The 15,297-nt window shown below is 43.0% G+C and overlaps 1 protein-coding gene and 1 long non-coding RNA gene across 4 annotated transcripts in view; one reads left to right on the plus strand and one right to left on the minus strand.

The window, feature by feature from the left end:
- CASR (calcium sensing receptor) overlaps positions 1-15,297 on the plus strand; it is a 606,327-nt gene that overhangs the window by 472,460 nt on the left and 118,570 nt on the right. For both annotated transcript variants that reach the window (XM_085621014.1, XM_085621013.1), the window contains exon 3: positions 45-351. In XM_085621014.1, coding sequence (XP_085477140.1) covers positions 45-351 — 307 coding nt within the window. The remainder of the gene's footprint in view (positions 1-44; positions 352-15,297) is intronic.
- Positions 1-15,297, minus strand: part of LOC146801354 (uncharacterized) — a 463,543-nt gene that overhangs the window by 210,331 nt on the left and 237,915 nt on the right. The window lies entirely within an intron of this gene.

Genomic DNA, 15,297 nt, shown 5'->3' on the forward strand with positions numbered 1-15,297 from the left:
ACTTCTTGTATTGACAGCTGTGATGTCTGCCTCCTGTTTTCCAGGTATAACTTCCGAGGTTTCCGCTGGCTCCAAGCTATGATCTTTGCCATCGAGGAGATAAACAACACCACAACGCTTCTTCCCAACCTGACCCTGGGCTACCGGATATTCGACACCTGCAACACCGTGTCCAAAGCCCTGGAGGCCACCCTGAGCTTTGTCGCTCAGAACAAGATTGACTCTCTGAACTTGGATGAGTTCTGTAACTGCTCGGAGCACATCCCTTCCACCATTGCGGTGGTGGGGGCCACCGGATCAGGGGTGTCCACGGCAGTGGCCAACCTCTTGGGACTATTCTATATACCGCAGGTAATGTATGGTTCCTTTTTCATAGGGTGAAGAGTCACCTAAGTCAGTGAGTCAAGTTCATCCGTAGCATGCAGACGTGAGCAAAGAAATGGTATGGACCAACAGGGTACCATGTTCCTAGAGAGTCCCCATAGTTTATTTTGCATGAAGAAAACTAGTTTGCTTAACTAGTAGCTAACCAGTACCATTACCCTATCCATCATCTCTACTACGCGGATGCCAGCTCCGTAAACATATGACTGACTTTCTATTCCACACCTTTCAGTATCCAGAAAAGGGCCCAATCTGTAGTTGGCCAGATTATGTGAGGTATGTGTGACACCCAGTAGATACCAATATTGCAGGTGACACATTTGCCTAGTGTTGTAAACACATCTAATTCAGAGTTTTCAATGTTTTACCTTCCAAAATTCAAAAGGAGCAAATTGTGGGGCTGTGGTACTGACCATAAATCTCAGAAATCCAGTTCCACAGGGTAAAAACATCTCGGGGTAATTAATTAGGGACATTAAAAAGATTGGATAAAAAAATCGAGAAGGATTCAAGTAAAACTCTCAGTTAAGATAAATGCTCACTGAAAGGGTAAAGATTATGGAATATTGAAGTGAAGGTGAAAAGAGATTACTAGGAGGACCACATACATAAAAATAAAGAAACAAACAAACAAACAAATAAACCATCAACCAAAGAGCACCAGAGGTAGGTATCAAGGGTAAATAAAAAAATCGTAAAAACCCTGTCAGTAAAGGTAAAGATAAGTGTACCCAAACAACGTAAGGAGGATACAAATGTATAATTAAGGCTTCTTTTTTAAAAATTCAAACTGAAATATTGATTAATTTTCTCGTTTTCATTTTTTATTTTAATACATTTATATTATTTTCTTTAAAAAAAAACATCCACGTTTTTTTCGGAGTCGCGCACTCAAAGCGTACACATCACGGTGGGTGCGCGCATTCTAGCCGCCATTTTAGAAAAGTCGTGAAGGATCCGCGTATGGTGTGCGATGGCTGCGTGTTTTTCAGTTACATCATATACATTTAATATTACGTGATGTGCGCGATTGGTATGCGACCAGTCTGCGACTCCTGCTCCCGCGCATTTGTGACACATGTGCATTACGGTACCTGCTGGGGCGTCATTGGTGCACGACTCCCGCAAAAAAATTGTATGTTCCAAAATGATATGTACGTCTCTTCAACCCCTTCCCTGCTGGGCTAATTCCCCCACTGTGCGTGGTGGGAGGGGGGGCCGCGGCACCGCTGTCCTCGTGACGAGCTCAGCTCGTCATGACTGACAGTGGCGCTGTGCTTATGACGAGCTGAGCTCGTCACGACCCCACCCACTGGTTAATTCTCCCGCACAGGCGGGGAATTAATCGTGCATGGGCAGGCTGCTGCAGTTATGACGAGCTCAGCTCGTCATGAGCACAGCTCCACTGTGACTCATGACGAGCTGAGCTCGTCATGAGCACAGAACGGGTTAATATATGTATTAGGGCAATAGATTATCTAAGATATTCATAAAAATAATATATTTGTACTTATAATAAACTTATATTCTTTTTACAAATATTTTAGCGAAGTCGGGTGCGTGCATCGTGAGTGCAGAGGATCAGGTCAGCCGAGCTGCTGCAGAGCCAGAGAAACCAGGTCAGCAGAGCCGTTGTAGAGCCAGATAACCTGGTCAGCAGAGCTGCTCTAGAGCCTAAGAAGTAGGTCAGCAGAGCTGCTTTAGAGGGAGAAACCCAGGTCAGCAGAACTGCTTTAGAGCCAGAGAACCAGGTCAGCAGAGCTGATCTAGAGCCAGAGAAACAGGTCAGCAGAACTGCCTTAGAGCCAGAGAACCAGGTCATCAGAGCTCTTTAGTGGGAGAGAACCAGGTCAGCAGAGCTGCTTTAGAGCCAGAAAACCAGGTCAGCAGAGCTCCATTAGAGCCAGAGAACCAGGTCAGCAGAGCTGCTTTAGAGCCAGAGAACGAGGTCAGCAGAGCTGCTTTAGAGCCAGAGAAACCAGGTCAGCAAAGCTGCTTTAGAGGGAGAGAACCAGGTCAGCAGAGCTGCTTTAGAGCCAGAGAACCAGGTCAGCAGAGCTGCTCTAGAGCCAGAGAACCAGGTCAGCAGAGCTGCTTTAGAGCCATAGAAGCAGGTCAGCAGAGCTGCTCTAGAGGCAGAGAAACAGGTCAGTAGAGCTGATTTAGAGGGAGAGAACCAGGTCATCAGAGCTGCTCTAGAGGCAGAGAACCAGGTCAGTAGAGCTGATTTAGAGGGAGAGAACCACCAGGTCAGTAGAGCTGCTTTAGAGCCAGAGAACCAGGCCAGCAGAGTTGCTCTAGAGCCAGAGAACCAGGTCAGCATAGCTGCTTTAAAGCTAGAGAACCAGGTCAGCAGAGCTGCATTAGAGCCAGAGAACCAGGTCAGCAGAGCTGCTTTAGAGCCAGAGAACCAGGTCAGCAGAGCTGCTTTAGAGCCAGAGAAACCAGGTCAGCAGAGCTGCTTTAGAGGGAGAGAACCAGGTCAGCAGAGCTGCTTTAGAGCCAGAGAACCAGGTCAGCAGAGCTGCTCTAGAGCCAGAGAACCAGGTCAGCAGAGCTGCTTTAGAGCCATAGAAGCAGGTCAGTAGAGCTGCTCTAGAGGCAGAGAACCAGGTCAGTAGAGCTGATTTAGAGGGAGAGAACCAGGTCAGCAGAGCTGCTTTAGAGCCACAGAACCAGGTCAGCAGAGCTGCTCTAGAGCCAGAGAACCAGGTCAGCAGAGCTGCTTTAGAGCCAGAGAACCAGGTCAGCAGAGCTGCTCTAGAGCCTAAGAACCGGGTCAGCAGAGCTGCTCTAGAGCCAGAGAACAAGGTCAGCAGAGCTGCTGTAGAGCCAGAGACACCAGGTCAGTAGAGCTGCTTTAGAGCGAGAGAACCAGGTCAGCAGAGCTGCTTTAGAGGAAGAGAACCAGGTCAGCAGAGCTGCTTTAAAGCGAAGGGACCAGGTCAGCAGAGCTGCTCTAGAGCCTAAGAACTAGGTCAGCAGAGCTGCTCTAGAGCCAGCGAACCAGGTCAGCAGAGCTGCTGTAGAGCCAGAGAAACCAGGTCAGCAGAGCTGCTTTAGAGGGAAAGTCCCAGGTCAGCAGAACTGCTTTAGAGCCAGAGAACCAGGACAGCAGAGCTGCTCTAGAGCCAGAGAACCAGGTCAGCAGAGCTGCTCTAGAGCCAGAGAACCAGGTCAGCAGAACTGCTTTAGAGCCATAGAACTGGGTCAGCAGAGCTGCTTTAGAGCCTGAGAACACAGTCAGAAGAGCTGTTGCAGAGCCAGAGAACCAGGTCAGCACAGCTGCTCTAGAGCCAGAAAACCAGATCAGCAGAGCTGCTGTAGAGCCAGAGAAACCAGGTCAGCAGAGCTGCTTTAGAGGGAGAGAAGCAGATCAGCAGAGCTGCTCTAGAGCCAGAGAACCAAGTCAGCAGAGCTGCTTTAGAGCCATAGAACCAGGTCAGCAGAGCAGCGTTAGAGCCAGAGAACTAGGTCAGCACAGCTGCTCTAGAGCCTAAGAACCAGGTCAGCAGAGCTGCTCTAGAGCCAAAGAACCACGTCAGCAGAGCTGCTCTAGAGCCAGAGAAACCAGGTCAGTAGAGCTGCTTTAGAGGGAGAGAACCAAGTCAGCATAGCAGCTCTAGAGGGAGAGAACCAGGTCAGCAGAGCTGCTCTAGAGCCAGAGAACCATGTCAGCAGAACTGCTTTAGAGCCATAGAACCACTGGGGCAGCAGAGCTGCATTAGAACCAGAGAACCAGATCAGCAGAGCTACTCTGTAGCCCAAGAACCAGGTCAGCAGACCTGCTGTAAAGCCAGAGAAACCAGGTCGGCAGAGCTGTTTTAGAGGGAGAGAACCAGGTCAGCAGAGCTGCTTTAGAGCCAGAGAACTAGGTCAGCAGAGCTGCTCTAGCTGACACTGACTGACTGACACTGACTATTTGACACTGACTGACACTGATTGACTGACACTGACTGACACTGACACTGACTGACACTGATTGACTGAAACTGACTGACTGACTATGACTGACACTGATTGACTGACACTGACTGACTGACACTCACTGACACTGATTGACTGACACTGACTGACACTGATTGACTGACACTGACTAACTGACTGACACTGACACTGACTGACTGACTGACACTGACTGACACTGACTGACTACTGTCTACTACTCACTCTCTACTACTCTCTACTACTCACTCTCTACTACTCACTCTCTACTACTCTCTACTACTCACTCTCTACCACTCTACTACTCTCTACTACTCACTCTCTACTACTCACTCTCTACTACCTACGCTCTACTACTCTCTCTCTACTACTCACTCTCTACTACTCTCTACTATTCACTCTCCACTACTCATTCTCTACTACTCTCTACTACTCACTCTACTACTCTCTACTACTCTCTACCACTCACTCTCTACTACTCTACTACTCACACTCTACTACCTTCTACTACTCACTCTCTACTACTCTACTACTCTCTACTACTCACTCTCTACTACTCTCTACTACTCACTCTCTACTACACTCTCGCTACTACTCTCTACTACTCACTCTCTACTACTCACTCTCTACTACTCTCTACTACTCTCTCTCTACTACTCTCTACAATTCACTCTCTACTACTCACTCTCTACTACTCACTCTACTACTCTCTACTACTCTACCACTCACTCTCTACTACTCTACTACTCACTCTCTACTACTCTCTACCACTCACTCTCTACTACTCTACTACTCACTCTCTACTACTCTCTCTCTACTACTCACTCTCTACTACTCACTCTACTACTTTCTACTAATCACTCTCTACTACTCTCTACTACTCTCTCTCTACTACTTTCTCTCTACTTACTCTCTCCTACTCTCTACTACTCACTCTCTACTACTCTCTACTGCTCACTCTCCACTACTCACTCTCTACTACTCGCTCTCAACTACTCTCTCCTACTCACTCTACTATTCACTCTCTACTACTCTACTAATCTCTCTTACTCTCTCTACTTCTCACTTTCTACGACTCTCTCTAATACTCACTCTCTACAGCTCTCTACTACTCACTCTCTACTACACACTCTCTACTACTTGCTCTCTACTACTCGCTCTCTACTACTCTCTAGTACTCACTCTACTACTCACTCTCTACTACTCTCTACTACTCAGTCTACTACTCACTCTCTACTACTTTCTACTACTCACTCTCTACTACTCAACTTCTCTCTACTACTCAGTCTCTACTACTCACTCTCTACTACTCTCTACTACTACTCACTCTCTAGTACTCACTCTCTACTACTCTCTACTACTCACTCTCTACTACTCTCTACTACTCATTCTCTACTACTCTCTCTCTATTACTCACTCTCTACTACTCTTTACTACTCATTCTCTACTACTCTCGCTCTACTACTCTCTACTATTCTCTACTACTCATTCTCTACTATTCACTCTACTACTCACTCTACTACTCACTCTCTACTACTCACTCGCTACTACTCTCCACTACTCACTCTCTACTACTCACTCTCTACTTCTCTCTACTACTCACTCTCTACTACTCACTCTCTACTACTCACTCTCTACTACTCACTCTGCTACTCTCTACTAATCACTCTCTACTACTCTCTCTCTACTACTTTCTCTCTACTTACTCTCTCCTACTCTCTACTACTCACTCTCTACTACTCACTCTCTACTACTCTACTACTCTCTACTACTCACTCTCTACTACTCTCTACTACTCACTCTCTACTACTACTCTCTCTCTACTACTCTCTACTACTCACTCTACTACTCTCTACTACCCACTCTCTACTACTCTCTCTCTACTACTCACTCTCTACTACTCTCTACTATTCACTCTCTACTACTCACTCTCTACTACTCTCTACTACTCACTCTACTACTCTCTACTACTCTCTACCACTCACTCTCTACTACTCTACTACTCACTCTCTTCTACCTTCTACTACTCTCTACTACTCACTCTCTACTACCTTCTACTACTCTCTACTACTCACTCTCTATTACTCTACTACTCTCTACTATTCACTCTCTACTACTCACTCTCTACTACTCTCCACTACTCACTCTCTACTACTCACTCGCTACTACTCTCTACTACTCACTCTCTACTACTCACTCTCTACTACTCTCTACTACTCTCTCTCTACTACTCTCTCTCTACTACTCACTTTCTACTACTCACTCTACTACTCTCTGCTAATCACTCTCTACTACTCTCTCTCTACTACTTTCTCTCTACTTACTTTCTCCTACTCTCTACTACTCACTCTCTACTACTCACTCTCTACTACTCTCTATTGCTCACTCTCCACTACTCACTCTCTACTACTCGCTCTCAACTACTCTCTCCTACTCACTCTACTACTCACTCTCTACTACTCTACTACTCTCTCTTACTCTCTCTATTTCTCACTTTCTACTACTCTCTCTAATACTCACTCTCTACAGCTCTCTACTACTCACTCTCTACTACACACTCTCTACTACTTGCTCTCTACTACTCGCTCTCTACTACTCTCTAGTACTCACTCTACTACTCACTCTCTACTACTCTCTACTACTCAGTCTACTACTCACTCTCTACTACTCTCTACTACTCAACTACTCTCTACTACTCAGTCTCTTCTACTCACTCTCTACTACTCTCTACTACTCTCTCTACTACTCACTCTCTACTACTCACTCTCTACTACTCTCTACTACTCACTCTCTACTACTCTCTACTACTCACTCTCTACTACTCTCTCTCTACTACTCACTCTCTACTACTCTTTACTACTCTCTACTACTCACTCTCTACTATTCACTCTACTACTCACTCTACTACTCACTCTCTACTACTACTCACTCTCTAGTACTCACTCTCTACTACTCTCTACTACTCACTCTCTACTACTCTCTACTACTACTCACTCTCTAGTACTCACTCTCTACTACTCTCTACTACTCACTCTCTACTACTCTCTACTACTCATTCTCTACTACTCTCTCTCTATTACTCACTCTCTACTACTCTTTACTACTCATTCTCTACTACTCTCGCTCTACTACTCTCTACTATTCTCTACTACTCATTCTCTACTATTCACTCTACTACTCACTCTACTACTCACTCTCTACTACTCACTCGCTACTACTCTCCACTACTCACTCTCTACTACTCACTCTCTACTTCTCTCTACTACTCACTCTCTACTACTCACTCTCTACTACTCACTCTCTACTACTCACTCTGCTACTCTCTACTAATCACTCTCTACTACTCTCTCTCTACTACTTTCTCTCTACTTACTCTCTCCTACTCTCTACTACTCACTCTCTACTACTCACTCTCTACTACTCTACTACTCTCTACTACTCACTCTCTACTACTCTCTACTACTCACTCTCTACTACTACTCTCTCTCTACTACTCTCTACTACTCACTCTACTACTCTCTACTACCCACTCTCTACTACTCTCTCTCTACTACTCACTCTCTACTACTCTCTACTATTCACTCTCTACTACTCACTCTCTACTACTCTCTACTACTCACTCTACTACTCTCTACTACTCTCTACCACTCACTCTCTACTACTCTACTACTCACTCTCTTCTACCTTCTACTACTCTCTACTACTCACTCTCTACTACCTTCTACTACTCTCTACTACTCACTCTCTATTACTCTACTACTCTCTACTATTCACTCTCTACTACTCACTCTCTACTACTCTCCACTACTCACTCTCTACTACTCACTCGCTACTACTCTCTACTACTCACTCTCTACTACTCACTCTCTACTACTCTCTACTACTCTCTCTCTACTACTCTCTCTCTACTACTCACTTTCTACTACTCACTCTACTACTCTCTGCTAATCACTCTCTACTACTCTCTCTCTACTACTTTCTCTCTACTTACTTTCTCCTACTCTCTACTACTCACTCTCTACTACTCACTCTCTACTACTCTCTATTGCTCACTCTCCACTACTCACTCTCTACTACTCGCTCTCAACTACTCTCTCCTACTCACTCTACTACTCACTCTCTACTACTCTACTACTCTCTCTTACTCTCTCTATTTCTCACTTTCTACTACTCTCTCTAATACTCACTCTCTACAGCTCTCTACTACTCACTCTCTACTACACACTCTCTACTACTTGCTCTCTACTACTCGCTCTCTACTACTCTCTAGTACTCACTCTACTACTCACTCTCTACTACTCTCTACTACTCAGTCTACTACTCACTCTCTACTACTCTCTACTACTCAACTACTCTCTACTACTCAGTCTCTTCTACTCACTCTCTACTACTCTCTACTACTCTCTCTACTACTCACTCTCTACTACTCACTCTCTACTACTCTCTACTACTCACTCTCTACTACTCTCTACTACTCACTCTCTACTACTCTCTCTCTACTACTCACTCTCTACTACTCTTTACTACTCATTCTCTACTACTCTCGCTCTACTACTCTCTACTACTCTCTACTACTCACTCTCTACTATTCACTCTACTACTCACTCTACTACTCACTCTCTACTACTCACTCTCTACTACTCTCTCTCTACTACTCTACTACTCACTCTTTACTACTCTCTAATACTCTCTCTCCGCTACTCACTCTCTACTACTCTCTACTACTCACTCTCTACTACTCACTCTCTACTACTCTCTACTACTCACTCTACTACTCACTCTCTACTTCTCTCTACTACTCACTCTCTACTACTCACTCTCTAATACTCACTCTCTACTCACTCTCTACTACTCACTCTACTACTCTCTACTACTCACTCTCTGCTACTCTCTCTACTACTCTCTACTACTTTCTACTACTCACTCTCTACTCTCTATTACTCACTCTCTACTCTCTACCTCTCTACCTCTCTCTACCTCTCTCTAATGCTCTCTACCTCTCCACCTCTCTACCTCTACCTCTCTACCTCTACGCCTCTACCTCTACACCTCTACCTCTCTCTACCTCTCTCTACATGCACACATAGGCACATATATATATGCATATATATGCATATTCGTTTATATATATGTATGTGTATATATACATACATATATATAATCTGCATATCTATATAAATACAAATATAAATGCATGCATACATATACATATATGCATACATATGCCTGTTATGTACATGAAAGTTTGAAAAACACTAATACAAGCAAATCTAAAAAGCCACCTAATTACAAACAGAATTGCTTTAACTTAAACGAGGGCGAGACCTACTGCATTTTCAATGCTTGTTTACTTTGGTTTCATCAAGAAGGCATTCAGATGTGTCACACATTTGCCATAAATTCTGAATGGTAGTGAAGCAGCACGGGAACCTAGGTAATGGGGAAAAAGGACGAGACCCGTACCGATATCCTCCCTTCGTCACAGACCAGACATCACACTAACGCTTTCACACATGCAGTCATTGGTGGGGCCCATAACACCAACATTCACACGTCGCTTCACACTGGTCTGCACATACAGGAGAGATGAGCGGTTCAAGCACTGGACATGAAAGGAATACCTTATTACCTATAGGAAGAAAAGTTATATTACATCTTTATACATTAATACCCTTTCTCCTGCAGATCTCAATCTTAAACATCAAGGCACTCCTCCCACGTGATCGATGGATCAAATTAGTTGGATTGGTTGATGGTGATTTAGAACCAGCTAAAACACATTTCAAGATTTCGATCTTACCTCCCTCAATAAATCACAAACGCATTTGCTTGTTAATCAATAATTGTTTATCTATTTTATCGTAAAAGGTTAAGCTTGCATTTAGAAAATTAATTTTCATGTAAATCACAGAACACCATATTTACCTAATCTGGATATCGGGCGTCCTCTAAATCATTGGTCTGGCATAATCAAATTGGCGGTCATTCAGTCAATAGCAAATCAAAGTCCTTCGTGCAGCACGCTACCGTCCCAAAGAATGGTCAAGGACCAGAGACGTGCAAGCATCTATCAATGCCCATGGATTTAAGAAAATTCGCAGTTCATCGGATTAATGGGCAGCATTCGGTCCGTCAAAGATTCAGGAACGCAATAGTCACCGAAGGCAGTAGCATCGCATAGTGTTACCGTTGTCTTCGTCGTGTAAAGGAAAGGGTAGCAAGCGATTGATCGGATGGAGTTTTTTTTCCTCTCTATTCTACCATGCAATTTATAATAAAAATGGGGTAAAGAAGATACGATTTGTAAAATTTGGGCAGTCCTGATTGGTTGGTTGAGATCGTCCGGCAGAGTCTTTGGGAACTTGGTACAGTTCAAAGATGACATCACAAAGTCAGTCCGTTCTAGTTCTTTGTTAAGAGTCCTTTGTTTTTCAGTTTGGCTGTGATCCCACCGTGACCTTGCTCTGGAACACTAAGGCACATGTCAGGACGAGGCCACAGGGACGTTTTGTCGCACAGGCGCACTCCACTCCAAACCTCGTGGAACAGTGGCCATCACCTCGTGTTGTGTCAGCGGCCATATTGGATTTTAGACCCAAAGGATAACTTAGGCGAAACAAACACAAAAGAGTAATTAATACATAGAAATAATGAATCTAATGTTAATCCCTTACTAATCCCTCTATGTGTATGTATTTATCTAGCGTATAGCGACATTTAAAGCATTCATATACGCCTTTAGGTCTTCCTTCTCGAGCAACATTACGAAAACGTTACAAAAGCCACATATATCATGCAATATTATATTTAATACATATACTACTGTTAGTATGCGTACGGATTTTAGTCATAAAGATTATGTAGCCATGCAAATTGCAGATCCCACATATATTTTGTATATTAATAATGTTGATTAGGAAACATGCAAAACTCATTTAATAATATTATGATTAATAGATTATATAATTAGTATATTCATGCAGAATGGAGGGGGTATACAAAATGTTGTACTACCCGCTCCATCAGCAGCACTCTAGTTGCTCATTAGATCACTGTAGTAAAGCTACTGCTCACCAGGGAAGTCTGCGGCTGGTATTCAAAGTGCATGTTTCAGTCTGCATGTCAGAATTTTTTTATGAAATAGAAGAGGATTTGAGAAGTCAAAATGTGCCCTAATTTTTCTTTCTGCAGCACTAATCATAATTTCTATGGCAAAATGAACCCCCTCATTTTGTTCCTTTGCAAATGAAATGTTTTAAGTGTTACCACTTTATTCCAGTCATGATGGCTTCAGGTGTGCCATACTTTTGTCATAAGTAAGACTGTTAGCGCTCTAGTTGTTCTTTAGAACACTCTGGGACATTCTGTCATTGGGCTATACTTGGGCTACATCTGGGTGATATTTGTGCTACATTTGGGCTCTTTTATCTCTGGTGGCCATCTTGGGAGACTTATTTGTTATGAAGTTTCCTAATTTCCTCATTTACTACAGTCTCCTCAGTAGGAAATACTTTCAGGTTTTTTACTTTGATTGCATCAAGAAGGCATTCAGATGTGTCACACATTTGCCATACATTCGGAATGTTAGAACTCTAGTTGCTTATTAGATCACTGTAGTCAAGCTACTGCTCACCAGGGAAGTCTGCTGCTGGTATTGAAAGTGCATGTTTCAGTCTGCATGACAGAATTTTTTAATGAAATAGTAGAAGAGGATTTGAGAAGTCACTCAAAATGTGCCCTAATTTTTCTTTCACAAAAACAACAATTGATGGACAGAATGCAGAACAATGTCATACATTCACCCCAGTACAGAGATCTGGGTCTAAATCCATCGTTTTTTTGCTCACCATGCCATTCCAGTTTGAACCCAGCCATATGCAAATCAGTCTTGACCCTGTGCCTCATGGGAACAGTCCAGCCAGAACTGCCAAGCCAGGTCCTCCCTGGACTGGAAACAAGCATCCTAGGACCGGTTTCGGGGTTTCACCCCTCTTCAGACAGGATAGCTTGATTCCAGTGGCATGGAGAGCACGGGACTCACGTCTGAGCATACCCGTCCCACTCGGGGTGACAAATGCAAAAACAACAATTGATGGACAGAATGCAGAACAATGTCATACATTCAACCCAGTACAGAGATCTAGGTCTAAATCAATCGTTTTTTTGCTCACCATGCCATTCCAGTTTGAACCCAGCCATATGCAAATCAGTCTTGACCCTGTGCCTCATGGGAACAGTCCAGCCCGAAGTGCCAAGTTCGGGCTGGACTGTTCCCATGAGGCACAGGATCAGACTGATTTGCATATGGCCATGTCTGAACTGGGGTGGCAGAGTGGGCTAAAGAACCCCCTTTTGTACCGCTAATTTTTCTTTCTGCAGCACTAATCATACTTTCTATGGCAAAATTTACCCCTTCATTTTGTTCCTTTTAAATTAAATGTTTTAAGAGTTACCACTTTATTCCAATCAAGATGGCTTCAGGTGTGCCATACGTTTATCATAAGTAGGACTGTTAGCGCTCTAGTTGTTCTTTGGAACACTCTGGGAAGCTGCAGTAGAACACAAAGGAATCAACTGACAGTCTCTGCCCTTGTTAGATGTACATGTTTTACTGAGAATGTCAGACTTCATTCTCACAAGACTGAGAAAGATAATGTGAATTTACAGAAAATATGCTCTCAGTTTAGCTTATAGATCATCTTCCAAACCTCTGTGGGAAAAGCATGAGAAAATAGTTTTCTCTCAAACATGGTATCCAAGCAGAAGGCTTTTTCACATGGTAAAATCAGCTTAGAACATACCACAATTCCTAAAATGACTATGGTACCATCAACAAATGATTTATAATGTAACTAAAGTATTAAAACCTTCTATTAACTGCAATGCTTTTTAATGAGGTGCTATCATGTACATTGGTCCCAAGATGGCTGCCAACACTTCTTGGATGAAGTGCTGACAGCCAATCAGATCTCACGATGAGATGTGTGGTTAGGCTCCGCCCAGATATATATGTGATTTTACTTTTGATTTTCCCAGGAACTACTGAACGGATTTACACCATTTAAGCAAAAGGCACGACTCTGAACCAAGGTCTACCTTTCTGCCAAATTTGGTGTAATTCCGTTAAGCAGTTCGGGCTGTAGCTGCGACTAACGATCCCTATGGAAAATTGCATAGGGAAAACACGTTTTGGGACCCCCCTTTTTTCTCGGCCCTCGCTTGACGAATCACCCCAAGACTTTCAGCATAGGAGCAGACCGGAGCGGGCCACGAGTTTTGTAAATTTTGCGAAGATTTGTCAACCGGCGCCAAAGTTATTCCAAATAGAATGTTGCAGATTTCCTATGGATAATAGGTCCTAACTATAACTACCTACTGGCGACCGCCAGTAGGTAATATATATATATATATATCCTGCTCCCATGCACCGTAAACAGCGCTTCACTCTTGAGGCGGGTGCTTCGTCGCGGCGATGCTCCGCGATAAATTCTAGCTACCGATTCCTCCTTCTCGCAAGGAAACCAGCACTCACGGGGTCGGGTTGCAGCAAATTTCATTTATTTAGAACGTGCAGCAAACAAACGCGTTTCGGAACTAATCCTTCGTCAGTGATTACAATTGACACTCGGCGGCAGCATGTTTTTTAAGCGTTATTGTTGTGGACATAGAAATAAAAGAGGGATGGTGCTCATAAAAATACAAGCGCCATTTTGTAATGGTATTTCTATAGTTACACTAATGCCTGAGTTTGGTGCTTATATAAGCACTTGACTATTCATGATATATACAATGAATTTTCCTGTCATAGTAACATCTATGAACATAATTAATATAAATAAATACCATTAAATGAGAGTAATCTCGCCTGCATCTGCTTTTAGGCAATCACCCTCTTGTGAGTGCCATAACTCCCTCTGTATGTTTTTCCTCCGTATATCGGCTTATTTTTTCAATAAACATATTATTCCACGGCAAGATTACTCTGATTTAATCGTATTTATTTATATTAATTATGTTCATGATGTTACTATGACAGGAAAATTCATTGTGTATATTATGAATCTCGTTCACAACCCCTTGTATATATTTACTACCCGTGTCACACTTCTCATATGTAATGTCACTGTTAATGTCTCATGCACTATCACCTCTTGTGTATATGTATAACTTATAGCACGTAATGTCACTGTTAATGGCTCATGCACCAACACCTTTTGTGCATACGTGTAACTCGTATTAAACTTCTAGCATGTAATGTCACTGTTAATGTCTCATGAACCAACACCTCTTGTGTGTATGTAAGATTTCTAGCATGTAATGTCACTGTCAATGTCTCATTCACCATCACCTCTTTTGTATATGTATGAATTCTAGCATGTAATGTCACTGTTAATGTCTCATGCACCAACACCTCTTTTTCATAGGTATGTCGTCCAGCATATAATGTCACTGTTAATGTCTCATGAACCAACACCTCTTGTGTGTATGTAAGATTTCTAGCATGTAATGTCACTGTCAATGTCTCATTCACCATCACCTCTTTTGTATATGTATGAATTCTAGCATGTAATGTCACTGTTAATGTCTCATGCACCAACACCTCTTTTTCATAGGTATGTCGTCCAGCATATAATGTCACTGTTAATGTCTCATGCACTAACACCTCTTGTTTATATGTATGAATTCTAGCATGTAATGTCACTGTTAATGTCTCATGCACCAACACCTCTTGTGTATATGTGTAACTTCTAGCATGTAATGTCACTGTTAATGGCTCATGCACCATCACCTCTTGTGTATATGTATGACTTCTTACATGTAATGTCACTGTTAGTGTCTCATGCACCAACACCTCTTGTGTATATGTATAACTTTGAGCATGTTATGTCACAGTTAATGTCTCATGCACCATCACCTCTTGTGTATAGGAATGTCTTCCAGCATGTAATGTCACTGTTAATTTCTTAT

Source organism: Triturus cristatus, chromosome 8 (assembly GCF_964204655.1).
Source record: "Triturus cristatus chromosome 8, aTriCri1.1, whole genome shotgun sequence".
NCBI lineage: Eukaryota > Metazoa > Chordata > Amphibia > Caudata > Salamandridae > Triturus > Triturus cristatus.